Source organism: Colletotrichum costaricense, assembly GCF_030867565.1.
Source record: "Colletotrichum costaricense strain IMI 309622 chromosome Unknown Scaffold_4.1, whole genome shotgun sequence".
In the NCBI taxonomy this organism is placed as follows: domain Eukaryota; kingdom Fungi; phylum Ascomycota; class Sordariomycetes; order Glomerellales; family Glomerellaceae; genus Colletotrichum; species Colletotrichum costaricense.
Genome location: NW_026848233.1, coordinates 1,831,226 through 1,857,618, shown reverse-complemented (window position 1 = coordinate 1,857,618; position 26,393 = coordinate 1,831,226). Strand labels below are relative to the sequence as shown.

Here is a 26,393-nt window from a genome sequence, read left to right as displayed (position 1 = left end):
TGGCCGCTATGCAACGGATACTTAGGTACATTGGCCTAGCTGCTGGCTGGCCAGGTAAGGTGAGGTAAGGTAGGCGCACACAGACGTAAGGTAGTGGTGCTCCTTGGTTACGCAAAGAAAATGTGGAACCCAACAAAACGCGGCAGGTATCTAATCTCATTAATGGATAATTTAAAACCACTGCTGGACCCCCCTTCTCGATGCCTTCCACTTTCTTCGTGCCACTGATATTCGACTTGTGCGTGCGGTCACTGCTCTCGAAAACACAGGCAACCTCGACAACCGCGCCAGATCATTTCGATTGACGCATCCTCTGTCCTCAGACCCTCATCTGCCCAGTATGGGTCTCCTCCAAGAAGTCGCGGGACCGGTGTCCCAGCAGTTCCAGACTTTGGGAACTGCGTCGCAAGTCGCAATCGTCTTCGCTGCTGTCGTGGTCGTCTCTGTCATCCTCAACGTCGCAAACCAGATCCTCTTCAAGAACAAGAATGAGCCTCCCATGGTCTTCCACTGGTTCCCCTTCATCGGCAGCACCGTCATCTATGGCATGGACCCCCCAGCTTTCTTCAAGGCCAACCGCGAAAAGGTATGCGCACCACCACCGAAACTAACTCTCACCTACCTCGTGTGGTCTCTTACTAACGCACGCTGCTCCCATAGTTTGGCGATGTTTTCACTTTCGTTCTCCTCGGCAAGAAGACCACGGTCGCTCTCGGAACTCAGGGCAATGACTTCATCCTCAACGGCAAGCTCAAGGATGTGAATGCTGAGGATATCTACACTGTTTTGACCACTCCCGTTTTTGGACGCGATGTTGTCTACGACTGCCCAAACGCCAAGCTCATGGAGCAGAAGAAGGTATGCGGACAGTCCAAACTCTGTTTGCGCAAAGTTGTATGCTGACTGGCTACGCGCCCCTCCAGTTCATGAAGATTGCCCTCACCACTGAGGCCTTCCGCTCCTACACCCCCATCATTGCCGACGAGGTTACCAACTACTTCAAGCGCAGCCCTGACTTCAAGGGCAAGTCTGGCGTCGTCAATCTGCCCCCCAAGCTGGCCGAGATCACCATTTTCACCGCCTCCCACGCTCTTCAGGGCGCCGAGATCCGCAACAAGTTTGACGAGTCCCTCGCCTCTCTCTACCACGACCTCGACATGGGCTTCACCTCCATCAACTTTGTTCTGCACTGGGCCCCTCTCCCCTGGAACAAGAAGCGTGATCACGCCCAACGCACCGTTGCTCAGATCTACATGGATGAAATCAAGCAGCGCCGCGAGCAAGGCCGCACCGACGGACTCGATATCATGACCCATCTGATGAACTCTACCTACAAGAACGGCACCAGGGTCCCCGACCACGAGATCGCCAATATGATGATTGCCCTCCTCATGGCCGGCCAGCACTCTTCCTCCTCCACCAGCTCTTGGATCATGCTTCGTCTCGCCCAGTACCCTCAGATTATGGAGGAGCTCTACGAGGAGCAGGTCCGTGTTCTCGGCGCCGACCTTCCTCCCCTGACCTACGAAGACCTCGCCAAGCTGCCCCTTAACCAGGCCATCATCAAGGAGACTCTTCGCCTGCACGCCCCCATCCACTCCATCATGCGCGCCGTCACATCTCCCATGCCCGTTCCCGGTACCAAGTACGTCATTCCTACCAGTCACACCCTCCTCGCCGCTCCTGGTGTCTCTGGCTCCGACCCCGTCTACTTCCCCGAGCCCGAGGAATGGAACCCCCACCGCTGGGACGCCGACTCTCCTATCGCCCCCAGACTCGGACGCCCCGAAGATGCCGATGATGAGAAGATCGATTACGGTTACGGCTTGGTTAGCAAGGGTGCCGGATCGCCTTACCTCCCCTTCGGCGCTGGTCGTCACCGCTGCATCGGTGAGCACTTTGCCAACCTGCAGCTGCAGACCATTACCGCCATGATTGTCAGAGAATTCAAGTTCCGCAACGCCGATGGCAGCAACAAGATCAACGGCACAGACTACGCCTCCCTTTTCTCACGGCCATTGGAGCCCGCCAACATCTACTGGGAGAAGCGCAACCCCTAGATGATGAGTATTTTTAAAGGAGGGATTCTGGGTTGAGGACTGTACATTGCAAGCCATTATGACTATATATCACATGGTAAAGAGGGATAAAAGAGACTTAGACATGACAGCGCTACGGCGCCAGAAGGTGGCAGACTAGACGGTCACCACCGAATAATATTAATACAAAAGACCGTTATGACATCACGACTATCCATCCAACCGGCCATCCACCAACCAGTGCAGACCATGGATCCTTTTTTCAGTATAGAAGATTTCGGAGAACAATCATGCACTTGAAGCATGGTAGACCAGCATTAGTAGCTTGCGGGGTCCTGACATGACTGAGAGTGGTGATAACGACAATCGAGTGCGTCGCTGAGTGGTCCGGCTGATCGGCCTGGGTTTGTTTCAAGGTCAGTGCGGCGAACCTGGCAAGGACGTCTCAGACAGCTAGGTATAGCTATCCCCTTCCGCCCTTCCCCCTCGCATCCCTCTCCTCCCCTCACACTCATCCCAAAGCTGGAGCTTGAGCTTGAGCTTGAGCTTTATTCTTTGACATCGTCACTGTCAAACTACCTCGCGCAATCGCCAGACGAACAGCCGCGTACCAAACGTGGGGTTTTGAGTTTTGCTCACTGACGTCGCGTAGCCAACATCTACTCAACCCACAGACTGCGTTCCGATCTACCCGTCTCATATAAGAACCCCGTCGGGAATTTGCGATTGCGACAGGATTAGGGGGACCTTGAGCTCTTTGCGACGGAAGCACGCATTACTCGTATTGCAACCAGGATCTACAGTCCCATAAAGTCAGAAGCTTAGGCGTACAACAAACCCCCGGACCTTGCCGGAATGAGCACTGAGGACGAAAACCTGGGACCCCTGGTCCGCCTATGGGGCCTCCGGACGGAGCAGCTCCCGGCGCCGAGCGCCACGACGGCGGACTTGGCGCCGTTTCTCATCGCCGTGCTCCAAGAAGCCGTTCCGTTCATCGACGCCGTGGCGCCCAAGGACGGCACGGCGCGCCCCAATGAGTGGAAGGCCAAGGGCACAAAGACGTTTCCCGAGTCGACGGCGCCCGTGGAGCTGTACGAGCGCATCGTGCCCGCAGCGGAGCTGGAGAAGGAGGCGGCGAGGAACCAGCTGCCCAACAGCAGCTCGGTCGCGAGCGAAACGTGGGCGTGCCGGCGGAGCATCCACAAAGATCGGCCGGGCAAGGGGACGGCGGCGTGGGAGGAGTTTGTCAAGTGTTTCAAGGACGACCACGTCGAGGCCGAGAAGGCGTTTACGCCCAACGTGATGGAGGCGCGGGAGGCGCTCGCGTGGGATTGCAGCGGTATCGTCGTTGACGAGGGCGGGTTGTCGTGGGAGAATTTCAAGATTGGGGTGTCGGAGATCAAGCACAAGCTCGGGATGCCGCTCAAGAACCGCGTGTTCCCCGTGCTCATTATCTCGGCCAGGGCCAAGGGTGCGGTGGACGAGTTCGTCGTGGTGTCGATACCCGTCTCGGACCTAGCTGCGTCGGAGCACGGGAAGCTCGTCAAGGATAAGGGTGTGGTTGTGGGCGCGTACGTGAGCGTCGAGAGGGTTCGAAAGCTGCCGACGGGGGCGATTGAATGGATTATGGCTACAGCGTCGGACGCGAAGGGGGTGCTGCCTGCGTGGATTCAGGCAAAGGCCGTCATTGGCGTGGTGGCTAAGGACGTTGCGCTGTTTCTAGGCTGGATTGCTGAGGAGCGGGAGAAGGGAACGAGCGTAGGGAAGTGGACTGCCGTCAAGGGGAACGGTGGAGGGAGTGAGATCCCGAACCGCAAGCCGTCTATGACTTTGGAGGATGCCGAGTCTTCGATGCAGGGTGGTCGCACTTCGAGGCAAGGCGTGTCTTCGAGGAATGGGAAAGAGCCAGCGGCAGGAAGTACGAATGGAGGAGGATCGGGGACAAATGGCCAGGTACACGCATGAGAGGAGGCCTTTTGCAAGTTTCTAGTACGCGATACCTAAGTTGCAGTAGGACTTTAAGCTAATACACATGATCGTTAAAAGCCACTGAATGCCTCGAGCCCCTTCCAGATTCAGCTCCCCCAACGAAGAGCAGGTGCATGAATGACTGGCTTGGGCTCCTTCCCACAACGAACATCTGGGAATGGTAGGAACCTCCTCGCACCTGCCCTGACTTCCTCCGACGCCATGCAAACCCTGGAACCAGACACCTGACCTGCCATTCCCGACTTCTGTGGGAGCAATCGAAGCCCTCCTTTCTTTTCAACCCCTTTCCACACATCGCCAAACAAGACGCAGGCGGTTCTTCAGCCCTCATTCTGTATATCATCAACCGGCTCGACGTTCCTCTCTTCTGTCCTGGTCAACCACTTCTGTGTGTGTTCTTCTATCACGTCATTCCTCTCGGTGCCTTCCTATTCTCTTACATAAACCAGGAGAAGCCACAACCATCACAATGCCGCCGGCAACGTCGAAGAAACGGTCAGCTACAGCATCGAACCTCGAACACACAGCTGCCCCTGCCGGACCGTCTGTAAGCAACATTAGAGCTCTTTGTATGATGCCGTTGGTTCTAATACGTCACGGTACATGCAGAACAATGGTGCCGCTGCAACTAATACCATTCCCGCAACCCAGATGGCCTTTGGCATGAGCCACATTGTCATCTATCAAGAGCTCATGACCATGCGTCGTGCTCTTGATGACATTTCTCGTCGCCAGGAGAAGAGCGACGAGACGAACAAAAACAGCGAGACGAGGCTGCAGGAGCTGCAGCCCATGCCCAAGCGACTGGATGATCTGGGAGCCGAACTGAACAATCACTATGCAGCAGCAGAGGGAAAGATCCGGAAGCAGGAGGAAGAGCTTAGAGCTTTTGCAGATAGGCTCTTCCAGGGCGATGAAGAGAGGGCGGCTTTGGACCGCAAGGTTGCACAACTCGTCGCTGAGCAGTCCTTGCAGGCGACGCAGGATGACCCAGATAACTGTAGGAAATCCAAATCCCAAAACACAGAGTACGAAGCTGACATGTGTTAGTTCGGGCTGTTGTCAGAAAGAGGCCTCGAGCTGTCGACAGTGAGGAGCCTATCTCAGCGCCGCCCAAGCCTCAACAGCAACCGAAGAGACGCGTTAAATTGGTCCCCGAACAATCCAAGTCTAGAGCCCCCAAGTCCAAACCGGCAAAGTCCAATGCTCCTAAACGCCTCCCAACGCAATTCGAGATCTTCCAGAGATACAAGCAAGGCAAAATGGATGAGTACTACCGAGCGCCTCGCAGGAGGGGCAACGATTTGAGGAAATTCATCAACGATTTTATTCAGGGCATTGAAGACGGAGGAATTTCCAATTCTGTGCAGGATAACCTCTTGAAACAGTTTTCTGGCTCAGTTCGGAAACTCAAGACCCGTAAAGGATCCCGATTCATTGCCATAGGGAATGAGCTCCAATGGGAAGATATCAGTCAGGTTGTTGATGACCCAAAGCTACGAGATGATTTGGAGTGAGACGCAGGCTCAAAGCGCAGAACATTCGATCTTTGGGTGAAGCACATTGATAGAATGGTTGTCGGCCAATAGAAGGCAAGTAGAAGAGGACGCAATGTTTGGTGAGAAAATAGCGATGATGGAACTTAACAGGTAGCGTGGCAACAGAGCTCATATCCAGAGTTATCCTAGTTAGATACTGAAAAAGACTTGCTTTCAACCAACTACCTTACGTAGTCTGTGACTCCGTACCAAGATGGATCTGAGTATCCGTTCGACCGCAACGTCTCCAGTAAGGTGATTGAAGTGAATGCGGTTGGTTCCATTGCCTGAAGGAGCAGTCGGGTCTGTGCACCATGCCGCCAGCGTTTGTCACGCTAAAGCTTCCACTCACCACACGCGACCTGCAAGGCTGGTCTTGCTCAAAGTTAGCTACTTTCCAGGGTGCGGGAACCTTTCCACTGCGTAAGTACCGTGGTCAGCTAGGACCTAAGGTACCTTATTACCCATGGATCTCAACTTCCGCTTCTAACTTTGCGCCTCTGGTCTTGATGCACGCACCTTCGAATCTCTACCCAAGATTTCTATTGCGTACGGATCTGCCAAGAGTTTCTCCAAGGCGACAACTCCGGCGCACTTGATTCAACGAGTCCTTGAACATTGTTTCCCGCGCCTTCAATCAGAAAGGAATCCCGTATGCGCTCCACTTAACCTCCCCGCGAAGATCCAGGCGCGCCTGCCTTTCCGATCTACACAAACGAAATCCTTCTCTTAACTCTGACTATACCCCCTGGATGCGACAAACAGAAATACCTTACTGCGAACACCCGTAATACTTTCGACGAGCGACCTTGAAAGATGCCAGACATCAGTGCGCCGCCGCCGCCACGGCCGAAGCTGAAGCTCAGCGTGAATTCGCGACAGACATCATTCAGCGAACAGAACGGCGCGACACCTACAGCTTCGACACCTTCTGGGATGAAGATTAAACTCAAATCATCACAACCGCCAACGCCGGCTGGGCCGGCAGCACCAACACCGATCAAGACAAAAGCTGGGCGTCAATCGAAGCCCACGAGCAAGCTCATCGAGTCGAAGAAGAGGGAACAAGACGAAGATGACGACGGCGCAAACCAACCGTCTTCGAAAAAGATCAAGCTTCTCAAGACGCCGAACGTATCGACACCTAGATCGGGTCACATCGTTGTCAAGTCGAAAGGCAAACCACCAGTACATCCCCCTGGTGATGGCTACGACTCGGAAGCCAGCGACCAAGAGAAGGACCCTACAATCGAGGAGCAGTTCATTTTGCGCATGATGCCAGGAGAGCATTGCGAATACGTCAGGAAGTGCGTCGAAGAAGGCAAGGTGGGCCTCACTCGAAAAGATGGTGGCGCGGATATAATGATGAAGTTTTTCGACGACGAAAGCCGGCGCGCGGTCGTTGTCGTCAAAAACCAACCGTACGCAGCGGTCATGGTTGAGCTACCGACAATCACGGAAGGAATGAAGTCCTGGGACCGGAAGACGCTCATGAAGTCAGCCGACATCTGCCATATGCTGCTGGTCTTCCAGCCTGTAAAGAGTGACGAAGAGGCAAAGAAGGCACCATTACCTGCGATGATTCAGCCAGGCTTCAAGTGGCCTCACGGACTGACGCCACCGATGCACGACGCAACGAATCAAAGATTCGCAAAAATCATCAGTCGCTCTGAGATCGAATTGAAGGAGAACGAGGTTAAGAAACTCTTGCAGGCCGATGCGGCCGCTATGTCCTCCAAATATGAGTTCATCGACGACAGAAAGATGCAGTCTGGCGACGAGTACTCCGACGACGAACAAGACGCCGATGGCGAGGCCGATGACAGCGGCTACTTCCCCTCTGAGGGCTATGCCAACGGCGAACTATTTGACGACGATGACCACGATTTGGAGGCAGAGCTCGAGGCTGCTTTCGAAGAGGAGTTGAACCAGGCCACGACTGAGGTTGGCACACCAGCAACACAAGTTGAGGGGGCCACGCCGATGACTATGAACGCCGGCACACCGGCAGCCAACGCACGTGATGGGGATGAGTCCGTCGCTAGTGAAGAGGACGAAGATGACGACGACGACGACGATGACGATGATGACGACGAGGACAAGCCGCCTCAGGACGAAATCAAGGCCGTCAGAGAAGATATCGTGAATCTCAAGGCAGAGATTGCAAAAAAGGAGCAGGAGAAGGCTCTCCAACAAAACAAGATTCTGCGGAAGCGTGTGGAGGACAGGTTGAAGCAGCTGAGGGCAGAATTGGCGCTCAAGCAAACGTCTATCAACGAAGAAGAGGAGGACGACGATTAAGGCAGAAGCGCCCTGAGCGCCCACATAAGATTGCAAACGGAAGGGCAAGAATATCCACTTCAAAGCAATTTTATCTACGGCCATGTATAGTTATCATGCCCACAAGCTTTTAATATTGGAAACCAGAGCCCGCAGTGCTCTAAGAACATCGTTCTTCTTACTCGTCCAGTTGATATTTTGGTGATGATATAACAAGCCGGTCATGACGACCGTAGATATTGTACAGGAGCCCCCTTCTTGAGAGCTCTCTATGATACACAATCTCGACCCCTTCCTGCCACATACGTAGCAACCATACAAGATGCAACAAGCCACCACAGCGGTGCCACCACGACCCCCCGCTTACATGGACTTGAGGTAGTTGGACTCCTTGATCTTGGCCTTGCGGTCCTTGCGCATCGCCTTGCGCAGCTCGTCTCTCTTGGTCGCCGCCTCGAGGTTGTGCTCGACGTCGCCACCCTTCTCTCCGGGCAAGTTGATGGACTGTTGGGGCAGCGGGACCTTTGGTGCGAGGGCCTCGAGGTCGCCTGAGGCAAGAACCTTGGCCTCGAGAGCCTTTTGCTTCTTGGCGGCGGCCTTGCGCTGCTTCTTGGACTTGGCTGTGCGTTTTGTATGTTAGATGTTGTACTCAACATGGTTTTTTTCTTGAGCCAGGGCAAATTGGGTGGGAAAAGGGAAACGTACAAAACATCTCGGCGGCGAGGTCATCCGTAGACTCTACAGCCTCGCTCTTGGACTCGAGGACCGTCCACAGCCAGTCGGGGTACGCCTCATCGGGGAGAGCGACGGGGTCCGTCTTGTTCTTGAAGTAGTTGAGGCCGTTGAGGACGGTACCGGGCGGGCAGGAGGAGATGGGCGCCGCGGCCTCGGGGATGTCGGCGGTGGACGAGGAGAGCTTCGGGGGTGCGTCCTTGGCGTTGGTGGCGGCAGGAGTAGCAGGAGCAGCAGCTCCTGCAGCAGGCGCTTCTACTGCGTTTCTTGAGGGCGCGGAGAGGGAGAAGGGTCTGATGAGGAGGGACGAGGCGCGAGGGGCCTGGAGACGGGGTAAGGCCGAGGCGCCGCGGCGCATGCACGTTCTGCAAATCATGGCTTCTGTATCTGGGGGGTTGCCGAGCGCGGCCGATTTGCGTCACCGGTGCTGGATATCTTTGTGGGTTGTTCGTCGACGAGGATCACCTTGAACTTTTGGTGGTGTTGCAGGATGCGTGAGCTTGGAGCTCGGGGGTGGAAAAATTCTGGGGCGGGCGGAACGCGCCTGTTGCGCACTTGGCATGGGAGGCTCTGGGCACTACGCTTCACTGGCCCTTCACCCTCACTTACAACCCGTCATTGAAGTCAATTGATGAACACAAGATAATAGTTTGAATTATCTGATAGAAGCCAGCGGGAATTTTCTCAAAGCTGGCTGATTCGAGAGCCATTGGGTGACCAGAAGCTGGGACACGGATAGATGCATAACCTCAAAAGCCCTGTTTGATTCATTTGTACATATCGTGAGGGATATCGCCCATCACGCTCCGGCTCGTTGACGTGATACCGTCACAGCCTCGTCTCTGCGTTCCTCATTTCTAAATCCTGAGAGAGGTCGTCTTCGAGAGCGCCGCTTCCTGCTTCACAACAGTCCCTTCTACTCCGTCCCATCGTACAGCATATCTATTGCTTGCTGATGTAGTTCTGCTGCTCGAACAGTGTGCCCTTAACCTTCTTCTCCTTCAACAATTGCAGGTACTTTTCTGTATCACTGATCAGCGTCTTTTCTTCACCTGGCCAAGATACACCCGCTGGTGGACTGCAAATCGAGCTCTCCCCTCCGTCTCTCGCAAAGGCCTACTAACCTCTGAGGTGACCGCAGTTCTCCAGGTGGTTCACGCCCTCCTTCTTGTAGCACTTGCCCAATTCCTCGCCAACAAGGCGCAGCATCATAGCGCCGACCCATTGTTCACGGATGATGGCGTCCTGTGCCTGCTTGAATGCCTTGGTGTCGTCGTAGTCGACGCCGTCGAAAGTTGGGGGCACCTTGGGCTTTTGTGCCAGGAACATCGCGGACTCGGGGGTCGGCATTATGACTGAGTTGTGTATTCAAAAGTCGTCTTCTCGAGGAAGGAATGAAGTTCGAATTGAGCCAGGAGGTCGGAGGTCGCGGACGGAGTGTGGTCAAGCTTCGTGGATTCGCAATGGTCGACTTCGGGACCGTTGGCTGTCGGGAGTGGAGGAACCTGGCAGCTAGAGAGGTCAGCCAGATTCCGGCGGCCTTAATTCGCAGGCTCAGTCGCGCCCCCGTTGCTCACGGACCACGGCCGTCGTTCCTGCTTTCCCCCAGAGCGACTCGGCTGCGGCTTTTCGGTACGTACCTAGATAGACCCGCTATCTTGCAGCCCCTCGCACACCGCCCGCGCAGTCGAGGGAGAAGCCCCGCTGAAAAGTTGGCAAATCGCAAAAAAAAAATCTCTGTCGCAAGACCCTTCGCCCCAACCACCGAGACCCTGGCCTTAAAAGTCAAGCTCCCACCCCCAAGCTTCTATCAACTTTTCTCTTGTGCAACCTCTCTGGAAAAAGTCTTTCTCTTGCCTATTTCCAAATATCAATCTCTTGTTTTTGATACCCCTTCCGTTTACCCTTTCAAAATCATCACAATGGGCAAGACCAAGTCATCCACCAAGGCCACCAAGGCCGCCGACCCTCTCACCAAGGTGAAGGGCGCTGGCGTCACCAAGGCCTCTGAGAGCCCCAAGGCCAAGTCCAAGGCCATTGCCAAGGAGGTCGAGAAGAAGGCTTCCAAGAAGTCCAAGAAGGTCGTTGAGCCCGAGTCTGAGTCTTCCGAGAGCGAGTCTTCCGACTCTTCTGAGTCTGAGGCTGAGGCTTCCAGCGACGACTCTTCCTCCGAGTCTGAGGAGGAGAAGCCCGTCAAGAAGGCTGCCCCCAAGGCTGCTGCCGCCAAGAAGGCCGAGTCTTCCGACTCTTCCGACTCTGACTCTGACTCCTCCGAGTCTGAGGCTGAGGCTGCTCCCAAGACCAACGGTGCCGCCAAGAAGGCCGAGTCTTCTGACAGCGAGTCGGACTCCGACTCCGAGTCTGAGGAGGAGAAGGCCGAGAAGAAGGTCGAGAAGAAGGCTGAGGCCGTGAGTTTAACCATCGTCTTGAGGACCATAACACTTTCTAACAATCCATTCACAGAGCTCCGACTCTTCCGACTCCGATTCCGACTCTTCTGACTCTGATGAGGAGGAGACCTCCGACTCTAAGGAAGCATCCGAGACTGAGACCAAGGCTGAAGAGCCCTCCAAGAAGCGCAAGGCCCTTGATGACCCCGTCATCCCGGGCAAGAAGGCACGCACCGATGTCTCTGACAAGAGCTCTACCCTCTTCGTCGGCTCCCTTGCTTGGGCTGTCGATGATAACTCCCTGTACGCCGCCTTCGAGGAGTTCGCTGATCTCACCGGCGCTCGCGTCGTCACCGACAAGAACACTGGCCGCAGCCGTGGTTTCGGTTACGTCGACTTCTCTACCCCCGAGGCTGCTGCCGCTGCCCTCGAGGCCGCTCAGGGCCGTGAGCTCTCTGGCCGTGCCATGAACATCGACTTCTCCGGCCAGAAGCCCCAGGGCGAGGGTAACCCCGCCGCCCGCGCTTTCGACCGCGCCCAGAAGCACGGCGACCAGGTCTCCCCCGAGAGCGACACCCTCTTCGTCGGCAACCTTCCCTTCGACATTGATCAGGATTCCGTCCGCGCTTTCTTCACTGAGGCTGCTGAGGTCACCAGCGTCCGTCTGCCCACTGACCCGTGAGTATATTCCACAACTTGTACCAACTTGATCAATGTTAACGCCTTTGTAGTGAGTCGGGTAACCTCAAGGGATTCGGATACGTCTCCTTCGGCTCTGTCGAGGACGCCAAGACTGCCTTTACTCAGCTGAACGGTGGTTACCTTGGTGAGGGCCGCGGTGCTCGCGCTGTCCGCCTGGACTACGCCGGCCAGAAGCCCCAGCGTGAGGGTGGCGGCCGCGGTGGATTCGGTGGCGGCCGTGGTGGCGGCCGTGGACGCGGCGGCTTCGGAGGCCGTGGCGGTGGTGACCGCGGTGGACGTGGTGGCCGTGGCGGCCGTGGTGGTTTCTCCTCCACCAACCGTGGCGGTTTCGGCGACTTCAAGGGCTCCAAGGTCACCTTCTAAACGGTGATGCATGCCGCACATTGATGATTGATCAGAGGGCACTTCGCGGGCATTCCTGTGGGCTACTGTGGGCTGTCGGTTCGACACAAGTTTCTTCCCTTTTTTGGGATTGTGGGCTTTGAGAGCAGTCTCTTGGGAGACAAGATGGACCTGAGGGCTTTTCATTTGGACCGTAGGCTTGTGGCAAGTCTCTTTCTATGGAAGAAGACGGTGCGGGATCTGTACGCTATTGTGGGTTGACCAAGAGGGCATTCGTTGCACTGCAACATCTTCACAGTGGGCAGACGGCTTATTATCATGAAACTGGGGAAGATCCTTCCCGATGTCTGCCAGCTTAGCAGACCTCGACGGAGGGGACTCGATGATTCTAGATGACGACGGCTTCTGTGGGCTCTGGGGGTTGCTTTCAACGGCTTCGGCTGTTGATGTGGCTAGTCAGGCGTTTTTCTTCCCTTTCGGTTACTCTTGAACTTGGAACGATACCATGCAATGCGATGCAGGATGTGGAGTAAGTATACTTCTCCCCGTGAATGTCATTTCAAAAAAGGCATATATTGCCAGGTGGATTCGGCGTTCAGGAACGGCTCCAATTGTAATAAAAGTTTTGATACCTTCCTCGATGAATACACATTTATCCTCTTTCATCTATGCATATTTACCTAACACGTGATGTTTGATGTCGTCTGCGACCTTATCTCAGATCGCGGCCGTGTTCTAAGACGGGAACGTGGTTCCATGTCTCATTTGGGGGGAGGGGGGGCGAACTGCCCGATTTCGGTCCTATACAACGGTAGCCTCGTGGCCAGCTTAAAATGTGCGACTCTGCGTCATTGGGCGGCACGAGGTGCGTATTCAGCCCCGTGATGACGGGCAAAGCTGTGTCTTCCTCTAAAATGTTCCATCCCACTAGAACACCCGTCCTTTGGTCACTCCTGCCCTTCTCAGCTAACAAACGTCACGGGAGAACACCCGTTCGCCAGCAGATGGTTGTAAAACCTGCTCAGCCGTTTGACTAAGTTAGGTGGCCTTTCTCCAAGGCGCCAAACGGAGGCTATCCTGTTGGGAAAACGGTGGTGCGAAGGGAAGGACAAGGAGTAGGGCGGCAGTCCAGTGCTACCTACGACAGCACGTCAGTGGAATCTGGCATGACTTAGGGAACGATAATAAGACGAGAATCACGGCGTGTCTTGGGATCGCCCTTGTCGTGGGATGCATGTCGCGGCGTCGGCAGACCACTAGCAGCGCCGGACGGCAATCCTCTCCGCATTTCCCATGTTGCCGTACAGAGGTAGACCACGCAATATGCGACCGAAACTTGGAGAGCCGGTGTCGGTGTCACGGTGTTAAGTGGTCGAGGGACTCGTGGTGGGCGCAGCTCGCGCTTCCCGCTGCAAAACGCCGTGAATCTCGACCCCACCTGACCCCCTGCAGCGCCTGCACTTAGCGGCCCGGACGGTGTGTAAGTGCCAAAGTGGGATGTTCTGAGGCGGGACGTGGACGTGGATGCGTCCATTCGTACGGAGTACGCAACAGTGTATGGCTGTCTCTCCTCCCCCCCTGACCGTAACGATAGCGTCATCCATATCAAGGACGTTCCCTTGATCAGAGAAATGTCGTACTGTGCTTATCGCGCTGTTTGCAGCCGGCCAACGCCCATCTGATAAGGCGGAGGCCATGCCACCTGACACGGTACGGTGGCCGGAACCTCCAAGCGCCGGCTCGGAGGACCAGGTATCTGCCACGCGAATGACTGCTGCAGATGTACATCCAGTGACATTCCAGATTATCTACTAGCGTCCGTTATCCCACCTGCCGTATTGCACGCTCAAGGTGGACACAGAGACAGAGAGGCCCCTCCCCTCCTTCCAGGTTCCCCGACCTCTATGTGCTGCACAAAGGCCCAGCCAGCCATCCACCAGCCGGGCCTCAACACCATCTCACCGACCCTGCGTGCCTGGTGAGCCGGCTATAGTCGAAGCGGTCTGCTGCAACCCTTCCTTTCTTACCTACTTTTTTGTTTCCCCCTTCTTACTTCAACTCCTTTTCCGTCGTGAACCAGCGCGTTTTTCAAACCACTTTCAACGTCGAGCGAACAGACAACTCGGACCCCTTGCTACGGAGATCTCACGAGCGTATCTTATCTCCAAAACGCGGGGTTTGGGACGGAGGAAGTACTCCCCCACATACGTCCAACCACCTCCGTCGACGACCACGACGACAACGACGTCTGACGATTACGAACGACCTTTCTCTATATCTCTGGCTACTTTTTTTGTTTCCAAATTCAACGGCATCAAAAAATATAAATCTCAAAATGGATGGACAGCAGCGCGACGACCGCGCAGGACACAACTTCCAGAACAACAGAATGTCGGCGAACGGATCACAGCCCGTCGCGGGCCCTCGCAGACGGAATGACGGTCAGTCACTAGAAGACAGCCACTCAGCTGGCCAGATTGACAGAATGCTGACATCTCTCTTTTTAGATTCGTGGGTAGAGGTCTCGTCGCAGCCTTCTTCATCTTCTCTTTCTTCCATCGGCGACGAGATCGTCACCACCGGTCTCCGAGTCGGTGGGTCCATGGCCGCCCGCCGACGTCGCTTACATCACCAAAACCAACCTGTGCCACGATCTTTTCATGTCGACCAGACGGCTATCCACGCTGGTACAAGTAGCCAGGAGGAGTACGAGGAGAGTGAAAGCGAGGAGGACCGATGTCTGACGAGCTCGACCGAGAACGTTCGGCCTCCGGTGCGAGCGTCGTTCCAACAGCAACCATCGGCGCAGGAGGATTCGGAGGACTCTGACGATAGCGACGAGATTGCTACCGCCCTGGGTCGCGTTTCCGATGATCCGGTCTTCAGACCTCAGCCAAACGCATTCTCTCATCCGCCCTCGGGCTTGGATAGGAGACACTCGGCCAGCTCGGCGATCCACCAGCATCCGCACAGCGGTGTAAGGCCCGCACTATCCCAACGATCTCAAACTAGAGTCAGCCGGGGCCCGCCAAACTTCATGTCCCCCGCATATCAAGCCGATAATGACGCTGCTCTCCGTGCTTCCCTCACGACTCTGCTGTCGTGCGCCGCTGCCGCCCGTGGTCTGCCCAAGTATAAGGATACTACCGAGCGACAGGGCGCTCCAACCGCGCATGCCGGAGTCGGACCTAGCTCTCAACCTGTTGAGTTACGGCTGATGCCCGAATCTGAGCTCATGGCTGAAAGACCTACCCAACCTCAGACCGCCTCACCTGCCAAGTCTCCCGCTGCCCGTCCGTCACGGACGGCGGCGTCTTCTGCCCCCTCATCACCCAAGAGCGACGGTGTCGATAAGCACAAGCGAACCTCTTCCTCACAGACACGCTCGTCCCGTGCGACAAAGAAGAAGAAGGTCGCGGCCAGCGAGGATGCCCTCATCAGCCCGACGTTGTTGACATGGGTTGTCAGTGCTGGCGTGGTGGTGTTGGTGTCTGTGGTAGGATTTGGTGCGGGATATGTGATCGGCCGTGAAGTAGGACGTCAGGAAGCACTATCGGCAGGAGTAGGTGTCAACGCCTCGGCAGTTGCGGACTCATCTTCGTGCGGACGGGAAGTTATTCGATCGTCCGGCGGCGGGCTTCGTCGCCTGAGGTGGGGTGCGGGGGTTGGTCGAAGCGTCGTCGCCTGAGATTTTTGAATCTGCGTCGATCGTCGAACATGTCGTCTGAATCATGAAGCGTCGGATGCTATTTACGTACAGGCGGATCCGGGGTACTGGATCTTTTGGGCTTCCGGACCTATTTCTACATACACCTCTTGTCGGCTTTCTTCTCTTTTCGTCACGAACGGGTATGAGCGCGGACATTGACGAATATAGACGACTGCAAGTTTTTCTCATCTTTTCATGGATACCTCTTCTTCCCAAATAGGGGAAGGAAACGCGGAATATGCCTGGCAAACGAAAACGGGGGTTCAAACCGGGGTGGCTTGTGTGGTGCGGGGACATTATCAATCTTTTTTTGAATCTTCATCTGAAATGATCAACGATCTATGATCTGGGGTGTAGGAGTGGAAGTGGAGGAGACCAGCCAAGGATCTGGGCCGGCATGGCGTGAAAGCTTTTTTCTCTTGTCTAGGTCCAGTTCAGGGGGGGGGGGGGGTTTATCGCGTACAAGTTCCTTTTTTTGATTTGCTCGAAGCATCAGGGCGGGGAGTTGTTCAAAGGTGTGAGGTTATCGATCGTAACCTCGACGCGGGGCTATCAAACCCATGGGTTAAAGTGATTTTTTCTTCGTTTTTCTGCAAGCAATCGGCCGGCGGACGTATTTGAAACCCTCGATTGCGGGATAGCAACGGGGTGTTTTTTCTCTCCTCTCTCCTCTCCGAAACACACGCCCTACAGGAGGTAGCTTTAATCAATCAACGGGGCACGGTTCACATGAAGATTCCTTCGTCTCCCGGGGACGCCGCTTTACGTATGTTGTGCATGTGATAAGATGTAATCTTGACTGGGCAGTGAGTTTTCCCCCGGACCCCGAGGAGTTCGTATGATGCCTGTTTTGGGACGTTTTGAAGCCTGAGCCTTGTTCGTAACTTGACCCCTTTGGGAGGGGTGTCTTCTGGGGTTTCTACGGATAGTCTTTCTCTTCTCTCTTCTCTCTTCAACGTCAAGTCTTTTTTTGGAGGTCCGCGCCGAAGCAAGTTTCGGTTACAGATGCTGAGACTTGGCTCAACCGGTCAATTTTACGCGGGCCCGGGCGAGAGAGAGAGAGAGACAGAGATTCTCGTCTCAACTTTTTCAGTCTCTTGTCGCGAGTTTGTCAAAAAAAAGTTCAAGGGCAGAACGAAAGATCTGATTACTGACTACCAGTTGCGTCGACGAGGCTGTGTTGCGTTTTGTGTAACTAGGTGAACTCCTTCGTCTGAAGCGTTGAAGACGCGATGGGGTCTACTACTACCCGAGTCGGAAAGTTGAACCGAGTTGCTTCGATTCACGTGCCCCGTTGGTGAAGTATGCCAGGTTCAACTGGACGACATGAGGGGTTATCATTATCAATTTGTGAAAGGTAGGATCGTGATCGTGATCGTGCTGGGTTGAATGTTCTTCCCATCGGGCCTATACGGAGGCGACTGGCATTCAGGGATTGAGGTAGATGAGGGCTGCCTCGAAGACGGACGGACGTGACTAATACACAACGACGGATCCACTCCAGTACTTGTTCTGCCCATATGTTCAAGATGGAGCGGTTGGTAATCAATATACCAGCAACGATCAGGTTTAGAATCTAGCCGGATCTTGTAAGTAATCTGATTTCTACCAATGTCTAACAGAAAGACCGAGCATCTCGCTAGCGTGATGGCTCTCTTGAATGACGTGATCCTTTGCTCTTCTTCACTCTCCACATCGCTGCGAGTGCTTGCTTGCATGCCAAGCCCGTCTGCCCCTCAAAGTCCCTGACGACCCTGTAAGAGAATCTGTAGAAATCCCCCGTTCCATCCGAAGAAGAGGACGTTGAGTGTAAGCATTCGACAAGCAACCATGGTTCTTGGTACCAAGAATACCAAGAAAACCAAGAGATTTCCCAAGACGAGTACGGCCGAGAGATCTAGATTCGTCTCAGTCGATCGTTTCGCCAAGGTAACGGGGCCAAGAAGTGCCGATACGACGACGCCTTCAGGATGTGTTGCGAATGCTTGATCAGTTGTATAAGATTTTGCGGAGTCCGAATCCTCCAGAATATCCTCAATTTGGCGACTAACAATAGCCCACCGGCAAAAGGCGTCGAAATTGAACCCTCTCCGTCTTCTGCGAGAAATCTCAGCCGGATGACTTCCATGCAGCAACAAGGGGTGCGTTTCCACCAAGAATCATAGCAGTGCAGATTGTTTGATTCATGTAGATTGCCCGAGGCTGGTCGCCACTCTAGACCCAAACTTTGATAGAACTTGACGCTGATCAGGCTACGGAATAATCCGTATCTAGTCCGACCCCCTTATAGGGCGCTGAGATCAAGAGGAACACTGCTACCTCTCCCGGCTCTGTATCGTCGGGGACCGCCTACAAAGTCCCTTGGCTTTGGCAACATGGCATCATCCTGGAACTTCCATCGAGGATCTTGTACGATGTATCGTTGACCACCACCGCCGACATTGAGACTGCTCATCGTGTTCGTTCGAGTAGGACTTGGACTCTTTGCACCATTGGGAGCAAGCGTGAAGGCGCTTGGATCTAGCATAGAAGATCGTAGACCAGAACCAGCACGGGCCCTCGTAGGGGGTGCTGCTGGTGGAGGAGGTGCAGAGGCGGGGGGCGAGGGGGCCGCCGATGGGGGAGGCGGTGGAGCAGCACTTGGAGATGCCTGGCCGGCTGCTCGTAAAGCGGCTTGCATTGCCAGCGGCGAAGGTCCGTTTGAGGCCGGTGGAGGAGGTGGAGGTGCTGGGGACCTCGACGGAGGCGATGGCGCTGGAGCTCTGGGAGCAGCAGCAGCAGGGGGTGGTGGCGGCGCCGAGGGGGGTGCGGACGGAAGTGCTGGAGCAGACGATGGAGGTGGTGGAGGGGGTGCTCCTGGAGCTGGCGATCCAGGTAATGGAGGCGGGTGGCTGGGCGTAGTCGAGGGCTTCCGGGATGCTGGCAGTGGCGGCGGCTTCTTGCCTATAGGAGGCGGAGGTCCTTTCATCGATGCTGAAGAGCCTGGCCGAGGTAGATCGCTGGGCGTCTTGCGCAAGTTGGCAATGGATGGTGGCAGGGCCGGTGCGGCGTTGGGAGGAGGTAAAGGCGGCCTTCCCGGCGGGGCCGGCGCCGCACCGCCAGGAGGTTTTGGTGCTCCGAATGTGGGTGGCTTCGGCGCAGAGGACGACCGCACATTGCTCTCGGGATCCGACAGATATGACGAGTCCATAGAAGCACCGGTATCAACGGCGCCACGAGTCTTCCGCAGCTTCGGCATGCCTCCCGCAAAGAGTCCCCCTAATTGTGGTGCTGCCTGTGTGGGCGGTGCAGGCGCGCTTTCTCGCCCGCTCTGGTCGCTATTGCTTCTAGCTCGATTTCCGGGCACCGGAGGAGCGAGGCCACCGGGAGGTTTAGGGGCACCACCAAAGCCTGGGACCGGAGGCGCACCTCCTAGAGGCGGTCCTCCGGAGGAAACGCCACCAGACGAACCCCCAACTACCGGCGCAGATCTATCGTTCGTAACGGCTTTCTTGAGAGCCCTGCCTTTCGTGATGTCGGAGAGTAGAGCGCCCTGTGACCCGTATCAGTATGATGCTGTGACAAAGCGTTCAAGTCCACTTGTGAGCTCCAAAGACGTACTCTGCCTCCTGGTGGTGGTCTCGAAGGTAGATTGCCAGCTCCAGGAGGACCTCCTGGCGGCGGGGGAGGCGGAGGAGGGCCGCCCATCGCAGGCATCGGCGGCGGCGGCGGAGGTGGAGGGGGCATGATGCAGTTTGTTGCTATGTCTTTTATGTGTTTGCGCTTTCAATATCGAGTAAATGATGGTTGTTGTGGTTAACTCTCGTCGATGGAGAGGTGGTTGATGGTGGTTAGGTCGTCGGCCGGAATTGGACGGAGGCTCATGCAAGCCAAGCTTGCTAGGTTGGGTTCAATGGCGAGAATGAGCGAGAGATGTCGTTCAGATACAGTAGAATGGAGCGACAGGGTGCTGTTTCAATAGCAGGAGGAGATTGAGGCTCTCGAGGGGTTCGATCAGCGTGTCCTCAAGGGTCGATGGGATGATGGTACTCTGGGGTCGCTTTTCAGCCGCGTGGTGTTTCGTCATCTTCGGGCAGTATCTTGGTCGTTCGCTCAAAGGCGCTGCGCTGTTAGACGCTGGCAGTGCAACCGTTACGGTCAAAGTGGGCTGAGGCGCCTGCCTGATCTGAGGTACTTCCAACTAGCGGGCAGATGCTATAGCAGCCTAAGTATCTTCTGGCCCATCAGCCTCAAATGTCTCTCCACGTACCTGTGGCTGGGCAGTACGTAAGCATGCGATGTGGCGTATGGGAAGAATAGTGATCCAGGGTATGAGCACTCTCGCAAGCCAAGACAACTTGCGGAACAAACCGGAATAGGCCCAAGAGACCAACTCATTGCCAAAGATGTTAATTGTATCTAATGCAGAGCTACATTAAAGATCTACAGCTTTAACGTCTTGGAAGAAATGGTGTTGAGAAACACGCAGCAGACGGTGTGAGTAAAGTGGCAGTGTAACAGTTCGCGCCAAAGAGGTGCGCGTAGGCTCTCAGAATACTCGGCATGCAACGCCAGTGGACGGCTGTGGCTGCTGCCGGCCACGTTTCTTCAGTGCACCTCCAAGTATTGGCTGGGCGCTGTACTCTCCTGTACTTGCCCCAAAGCGACCCCGCCTAGGAGGGGCAACTGCTAATCTCATTGGCGCGGCGCGCTGTCCCGAGCTGCGAGAGCCTCCCTGCCGCGTGAATGATCGCCTGTAAGGCTAGGGGGGCAGGTGCGGGTAATTAGACGACGTGCTATTGGGGGTATGGGGCTCAAGGTGGAAATTTTGCATGAGCTCCCAGCTTTCCCCGGAACCTCCGTCGCGTCTAGAGCTCCGAGAGTCCTTTCCCGTCCTCCAATTTTGCTTCATCCCACCGTCCCACGGTACCAGTGCCTCACATCACCCGGGATTCTTTGTCGGCCTTCTCTCCTCAACCAGTACCAAGCCCCAAGACGGCCTCTCCCGGCTGCTTGTCCCCCACGGTTTCTGCCTCACCCGCCCGACGGCCCCCTTTTGCTTGATTCTCTTGGCTTGCCTCGCTACGAAACGGACTATCTATCCCGATTGCTTCGCTGTTCGCTCTACTGCTGCAGCCCAGAGAGGCCAGTCTACGACTTCACGCCCGCTCGCTCGTTGTGTGCTTCAGATCGTCCAATCCTCACTCACCGAAGACGCGTACGCTCGTCATCCTCCTCCTCCTCGACCCGACCTCGCGCACTATCCTCCCCGCTACGAAGATGATGCGGACCGCCTTCATCCGGCCAGCGGCTCGCCAGCCTCGCTTCGTTTGTCAATCATGCGTGGGCCTATCACGCGCCGGTCAACAGACTCGACTCCAACATACCGCCAAGCCAAACGTGCCTTCGATCGTCCCTCTTCGATCTGCCCAGCTCTACGAGAATACCACATTGAGACGGGGTTTTGAGAAAAGTCGCCTGGCGAGCACGGTGCCTGCTTCGGCTTTGCAAAAGAATGGTCACGAGAGGCCTACAACGGCCAATCCGTCGTCCAAGGAACTCCCTGATCTGAGCAAGCTGGCGGCCGTGGTTCAGCAGAGCAGAAAGCACTTCCTCTCTACAGACGGAATTCCCACCACACAGCTCGTCACTGCAGTCTTGAAAACGTGCCAAGGCGCCGCAAATGCGATTCAACCCTATCTATCCAGGTCGGAGAATCGTCCGGCCTCGACACTCACAGCATCGACCGCTTCCAATCTGTTATCCTTGGACTCGAACTTGACTGCAGCTAAATCTGGTAGCGCGTCGATCCCGTCAGTTTCTGTCAAGGATACAGTCGACACAATCTCCGAGTCAGCATACGAAATTATCGCCCACCCCACCGTTTCCATTGGTCCCCAGGTCTTGGACTTATACGTAAACATCCAAGCTAGGCTTGGCAGGCCCGAGACACTTCCCCATGTTTTCGAATTGTATGCGTCAAAGCCCAAACCAAAGGCGGTCGAGGGTGCAATCTCCTATGTTCAGCAGAACCCAAATAGGGCAGACAAGGCAATCGAAGCAAGTGTGGCCGAAACAGCTCTGGGGGCCGCCATCGACGCCAAGAATTTGGACGCTGCGATTGGCATCGTTGAGGCCTGCTACGCAACACAAGCATTCTACCGCCAAAAGCTTCTGCGGAAGGCGCTTCTGCCCGTCTCGGCCGTGGCAGCGGCCCCCTTTGGAGTCTACACTCTTGCCTCCAATCTCTCGGCATTCCAGAACACAATGGAGCCCGTGACAGCCACAAAATTCGCCTTCGCCGCCATCCTGGCTTATCTGGGGTTCACAGCGACGATTGGGATGGTTGCCAAAACCACTGTCAATGATCATATGCGACGAGTCACTTGGGCGCCCGGTATTCCGTTGCACCAGCGCTGGCTGCGTGAAGAAGAGAGGGCGGGCATGGATGACATCGCATGCGCCTGGGGTTACAGAGAGAAATGGCGACACGGTGAGGAGGGCGGTATTGAGTGGGACTCGCTAAAGGAGTATCTTGGTCTGAAGGGAATGATGCTTGACAGAGTTGAGCTGATGGAGGGAATGAGTTGAGGAACCACATGTTCGAGTTGAGGGTTCGTTGATGAGACGTGCGGACACTGCGGGCACGCGGGGTGGCCTCCCACTGACGGCGTCGGAGCGGGCATGGGACGGGGTAATGGGGGGAAAGAAATGGATTGTTGGACAAGGGAAGCTCGTCGTTGGAGCTTAGGGAACCATGGAATATCTGTGCAACAGAGTTGCAAAGTCTGGACGTCGTTGCTAAGCCCCCCCTAGTCCGGAGAATAATGCGGCGGCCGACCAATCCAAATGCACATGCGCCGTCACCAAGGGCCCGCCTACAGATCGGCAATCTACGTCCTATCCCGCGCATCTTGCCAAGAGACTGCCCAGACATCGCCCAGACAGCATCGCCATCCACATGCGGATCACCACCAGCCATGTCGACGACGCTGTCACTATCGTCTTGTTTCAAGCACTATTCCTGGCCTCCCTCCTCTCTCGACTCAGCATCGGTGCATCATTGGTGACAAGATGAGTTTGAACTTGGCCTTGGATCCACACATTGGTCTAAGGCCGAGTGGAGCGAACGGCCTCTAGGTGACTGCAGAACTGCAGTAGTCCCCTGGGCAGTGACGAGCCATTCTGCCATCTCAATCTGAGCTAATCTCACATTTCTGCTTGACAAGCCACAGGAGCTTTGGTCTATACCTCCACCGTACAGATTATCTCAGTATACACCCCTCGCCTCATAGTCCGCACACTGCACGAACACACCGGGGTGCCCCTCGGCAGACTTAGCACCACGGCAACCCCTGCCCGCCATCAGAGCCTGACTGAAAGCGCCTCCCTGTTCGCACACGCAAGCCTGGACAAGTCCGCACCGACTCATCATAACCCTGCAGATCGGTGACTTTACAAAACGAGCCTCTTTACCTATAAAGAAGCAGAGCCTCTTGCATCACCATCTGTCAAGTGCCAATATCATCAACGCTCTGTCATCCGGAGCACCAGACGATTTTCAAAAGAAGACGTGAAAGCATCTTCTACAACCCAACAACCAGATCAACACGCACACAACAGTCACGATGTCGGCCAACGAAGAAGACTTTACACCTTTCGACCCGGTGCGGTGTGAGCACTATGCCAGATTCGCATCTCACTTGGATAGATGGCAGTTCGATGTCATGTACTGGCTTTTGTTCGTTTTCAATCTGTTCATCCTATTCCTGGCAGCATGGAATTACACACGGTGAGTTCCCCCGCAAAACCGTTGCGTCTCACGGTCATCTTTCCTCAAACAGTCTCACTGACCAACTGTTCAGGACATTGGACGCTGTGAGCGAACTCCCCGAGACGGACGCAAAAAGGAAAAAAGCCATCAAGCATTGCATCTGGTTCAACCTGGGATGCGTTTGCGTCTCATTAGCGACGGTCATTATGGAGGTCTTCACCTTGATGGCATTGCAGTTCTGCGACGGCGAGGACCTCATGTCGCTGTACTGGTCGACTTTCACCATGATTCAGGTCGGATCTCTCATTGCAGTATGCGGAGTCATTCTGGCCCTTGTCCACCAGCTGAGACAACGCAAGAACCCGTGTGTAGCCTCCCTGCCATACTTGCAAGCCTCATGTTTTCGCTAACGTATCATTATAGTCCATGGGCTCTTGCTCTCGGCACACCCGTCTTGGTCATCGCGGGTTTGTTCCACTACTTCCACACATGCATGGTCCGAAGAGTCAAGAAGGCGTCAGCGAGAAAGAGGAAGATGAGTGACGCCGGAACGCTCCCCATGAGCCAAGTGTACGTGCACCTTTCCACCCCGGGAAATTGGTTGCTACCCAACCTCCCCCCGCCAAGATGAAAACATGTGCGCTAACACGAGATACAGGAACACTATTCAAGCCGAGTCTTCTGATGAGGATGATGGCATTCAAGGAGCTGAAATTATCGGGCTCACGATGGACGGCGGCCCAATCATCCATTTCAAGGACGCCGTGCCTTACAACCTGCCGAACAACAGCGAAATCATCGGGCGCTGCTCCAACGACAAGCCCATTGTTATCTGCCGCCGCGATGGCTTCCAGCTGATTTACAATGGCACGGACGAGAGAGCGCCTTCTCCTAACCCGGCAACTAAGAGCACGGGTTGAGGGCGAGGGGCGCCGGTTCCGTTGCATCCCGCAGCGGGCAGGCTCCACCCTTGCATTGGTGCGGCGAAGTCAAAAACAAAAGTCTAGATCCTGTCAGATCAGCCGCCTACGGCTACACCCCACGTCATAACACCAGGCACAAACGAGCTGCGTCCCTGCAGAACGGGTCGCCATAACCACTCTTACACCACACTCTCCAGCTTACACCACGCATACACACATCTGGACGACTATGACCAACAACGCCCGTTACCGCCCACAGTCATGGCACAGCCCTTCTGAAGCCTTATTCTCCACTGGCCTGCGTCCTATCCATTTTGGCTTTATCCCTTTTCGGCCTCTTATCAGGGTGATCCCTGCCACATAGGGAGCGGCACGGCGGCTGGTCTAGAGCTACGACTGTAGAGTCTATTGCTAGCTCCGGCGGGCACATTGGCACACGTCCTCCCTTCCCGCGCTAGAGAGCAAAGCCACTGTCACCTGACTACCGGGCGGGCGCCGACTTCACCGTCTTGGCCGTATTACCACAACGGACCAGTTTGTGGCAATAGCCAAGCGGAGCACGAAGCCGATCCTGACGCGGCAGTGGAAGGGCGTTTCCATCAACGGACGCCGGTCCAGCGGGGGTGACGGACTCCGCTTCGTTGAGGACTCCGTTTTTTTTCTTTACCAAGCATGCGTTCTGCGATTTCCAACAATTCCCACCTTCATGTGGCGGCGGCGGCACTCGATTTGCCCTCCCTGCCTATTCTTCCTCTTTTTTCTCACAGATTCCCAATCTACATGTTTTCATGCCTGTTGTATCCACATCACCGGCTTGGCGTTTTGGGTGATGCAGTTTATGGGGGGTGGTTGACTCGACACTAGATACGGACGGTGTGTGCTGCGCGCACCACTATCCGTGCTTCGTGTGCCTGCGTCCATCATCCCTGGCAAGTTTGGCTGTATGGGCAGCTAGGCTCGGAGTTGGAAAAGGTTTATCAATCTGTTTTTCTTTACAATTGCATCAGGCCGCAACAAGCCAAGACTTTTTATTTTCTCCATTTTTTTTTTCAGTCATTGAAAATTCCCCACCCCCTGGCTTTCCTTTCGTTCTGACTGATTATCTGATATGTCAGTCGTGCCAGGGGTGTTGTCACTAGCGTCGGTATTAGTTTGCGGGTAGAGCTGCATCGGGACTCCGGGAACTGCCTTGGTGTGTGTTGTTCTCTCACATGCACACACACACACACACTTGTGGTTTGCCGGAGGGGGGTACTCACGTCCCCTATTATCTTGGCTTTCGGGTTTGCTTTCACAAGAAAAAAGCTGTTGAGAAAACTCTCCGTAAGGGGCGGTTGAAGCTAGCTAGCTTGGCCTTGGCTAGAGTACTAGGTAGATTGCGGAAATCAGATAAGCCAATTGAGCATTACACAAATTGTCAAATCCCACACACGGACAACTATCCGTACACTACAAGCGTGACAAGGCAAGCTTTGGCACCAGCCACTAAGTAGTAAGGTGCACACCGTCCACCGGCACTTGAAGGACCCGTCATGATGATCGCCAACTTTATCTTCCAGACTAAGTAAAGTGATGTCTCTGGTGATTGTTGGTGAACCAACCCCCCATGCGCGCGCGCAACCAGAGTCGTTAGCAGCGTTTCCGACTGCTTGGCAAGACAGCATTTCGCGGCACATTCTAGTCTTCTAGCCTCTAGCCTCTAGGCAAGTACAACGAAGGCGGCAGTGCAACAATAGCTAGACAACGTGGGACCCTTTTTTTTTTTTTTTATCGAAGAAGAAGAAGGAAGGAAGAAGGAAAGGAAGTCTGACCGCCAAAAGACGCAATGGACAGCGGTTCGAATGCCAAGACATGTCCACGGCCTGCTAACAGAACATCGAGATATGTCCACGGATCATCACCTTCCGTCATCTCAACAAAAAAAAAAAAAAAAGGGGACAATCTTTTGGTTCAGTGGTGAACTTGACGCCGCGGGCGGCCATGTCGCAAGAGCACA

At 55.1% G+C, this 26,393-nt stretch overlaps 13 protein-coding genes across 13 annotated transcripts; 9 read left to right on the top strand and 4 right to left on the bottom strand.

The window, feature by feature from the left end:
- Nucleotides 1-340: 340 nt before the first annotated feature.
- Nucleotides 341-2,060, top strand: CCOS01_04665 (eburicol 14-alpha-demethylase; the record flags this gene model as incomplete). Its single annotated transcript, XM_060452846.1, has 3 exons — nt 341-586; nt 661-858; nt 924-2,060. 3 exons carry the CDS (start codon nt 341-343, stop codon nt 2,058-2,060), a joined length of 1,581 nt encoding a protein of 526 aa, XP_060316804.1.
- An 834-nt stretch (nt 2,061-2,894) lies between these two features.
- On the top strand, nt 2,895-4,004 carry CCOS01_04664 (uncharacterized protein; the record flags this gene model as incomplete). Its single annotated transcript, XM_060452845.1, has 1 exon — nt 2,895-4,004. The coding sequence occupies one exon, from the start codon at nt 2,895-2,897 to the stop codon at nt 4,002-4,004; it is 1,110 nt and encodes a 369-aa protein (XP_060316803.1).
- Nucleotides 4,005-4,497: 493 nt separating this feature from the next.
- On the top strand, nt 4,498-5,545 carry CCOS01_04663 (uncharacterized protein; the record flags this gene model as incomplete). Its single annotated transcript, XM_060452844.1, has 3 exons — nt 4,498-4,575; nt 4,638-5,028; nt 5,079-5,545. The coding sequence occupies 3 exons, from the start codon at nt 4,498-4,500 to the stop codon at nt 5,543-5,545; spliced, it is 936 nt and encodes a 311-aa protein (XP_060316802.1).
- An 837-nt stretch (nt 5,546-6,382) lies between these two features.
- On the top strand, nt 6,383-7,867 carry CCOS01_04662 (uncharacterized protein; the record flags this gene model as incomplete). The annotated part of the gene is made up of 1 exon (XM_060452843.1): nt 6,383-7,867. The coding sequence occupies one exon, from the start codon at nt 6,383-6,385 to the stop codon at nt 7,865-7,867; it is 1,485 nt and encodes a 494-aa protein (XP_060316801.1).
- Nucleotides 7,868-8,209: 342 nt separating this feature from the next.
- CCOS01_04661 (uncharacterized protein) lies at nt 8,210-8,954 on the bottom strand (the record flags this gene model as incomplete). Its single annotated transcript, XM_060452842.1, has 2 exons — nt 8,210-8,466; nt 8,552-8,954. 2 exons carry the CDS (start codon nt 8,952-8,954, stop codon nt 8,210-8,212), a joined length of 660 nt encoding a protein of 219 aa, XP_060316800.1.
- Nucleotides 8,955-9,520: 566 nt separating this feature from the next.
- Nucleotides 9,521-9,928, bottom strand: CCOS01_04660 (NADH-ubiquinone oxidoreductase 12 kDa subunit; the record flags this gene model as incomplete). The annotated part of the gene is made up of 2 exons (XM_060452841.1): nt 9,521-9,600; nt 9,703-9,928. The coding sequence occupies 2 exons, from the start codon at nt 9,926-9,928 to the stop codon at nt 9,521-9,523; spliced, it is 306 nt and encodes a 101-aa protein (XP_060316799.1).
- A 572-nt stretch (nt 9,929-10,500) lies between these two features.
- On the top strand, nt 10,501-12,033 carry CCOS01_04659 (RNA recognition domain-containing protein; the record flags this gene model as incomplete). Its single annotated transcript, XM_060452840.1, has 3 exons — nt 10,501-10,986; nt 11,042-11,646; nt 11,700-12,033. 3 exons carry the CDS (start codon nt 10,501-10,503, stop codon nt 12,031-12,033), a joined length of 1,425 nt encoding a protein of 474 aa, XP_060316798.1.
- Nucleotides 12,034-13,183: 1,150 nt separating this feature from the next.
- On the bottom strand, nt 13,184-13,546 carry CCOS01_04658 (uncharacterized protein; the record flags this gene model as incomplete). The annotated part of the gene is made up of 1 exon (XM_060452839.1): nt 13,184-13,546. The coding sequence occupies one exon, from the start codon at nt 13,544-13,546 to the stop codon at nt 13,184-13,186; it is 363 nt and encodes a 120-aa protein (XP_060316797.1).
- An 801-nt stretch (nt 13,547-14,347) lies between these two features.
- CCOS01_04657 (uncharacterized protein) lies at nt 14,348-15,700 on the top strand (the record flags this gene model as incomplete). The annotated part of the gene is made up of 2 exons (XM_060452838.1): nt 14,348-14,453; nt 14,520-15,700. The coding sequence occupies 2 exons, from the start codon at nt 14,348-14,350 to the stop codon at nt 15,698-15,700; spliced, it is 1,287 nt and encodes a 428-aa protein (XP_060316796.1).
- A 2,305-nt stretch (nt 15,701-18,005) lies between these two features.
- On the bottom strand, nt 18,006-19,447 carry CCOS01_04656 (proline-rich; the record flags this gene model as incomplete). Its single annotated transcript, XM_060452837.1, has 2 exons — nt 18,006-19,253; nt 19,322-19,447. 2 exons carry the CDS (start codon nt 19,445-19,447, stop codon nt 18,006-18,008), a joined length of 1,374 nt encoding a protein of 457 aa, XP_060316795.1.
- A 507-nt stretch (nt 19,448-19,954) lies between these two features.
- On the top strand, nt 19,955-22,291 carry CCOS01_04655 (uncharacterized protein; the record flags this gene model as incomplete). The annotated part of the gene is made up of 3 exons (XM_060452836.1): nt 19,955-19,983; nt 20,150-20,197; nt 20,890-22,291. The coding sequence occupies 3 exons, from the start codon at nt 19,955-19,957 to the stop codon at nt 22,289-22,291; spliced, it is 1,479 nt and encodes a 492-aa protein (XP_060316794.1).
- Nucleotides 22,292-22,549: 258 nt separating this feature from the next.
- Nucleotides 22,550-22,840, top strand: CCOS01_04654 (uncharacterized protein; the record flags this gene model as incomplete). The annotated part of the gene is made up of 1 exon (XM_060452835.1): nt 22,550-22,840. The coding sequence occupies one exon, from the start codon at nt 22,550-22,552 to the stop codon at nt 22,838-22,840; it is 291 nt and encodes a 96-aa protein (XP_060316793.1).
- Nucleotides 22,841-23,328: 488 nt separating this feature from the next.
- Nucleotides 23,329-24,394, top strand: CCOS01_04653 (uncharacterized protein; the record flags this gene model as incomplete). The annotated part of the gene is made up of 4 exons (XM_060452834.1): nt 23,329-23,492; nt 23,566-23,838; nt 23,898-24,044; nt 24,133-24,394. The coding sequence occupies 4 exons, from the start codon at nt 23,329-23,331 to the stop codon at nt 24,392-24,394; spliced, it is 846 nt and encodes a 281-aa protein (XP_060316792.1).
- Nucleotides 24,395-26,393: the final 1,999 nt, after the last annotated feature.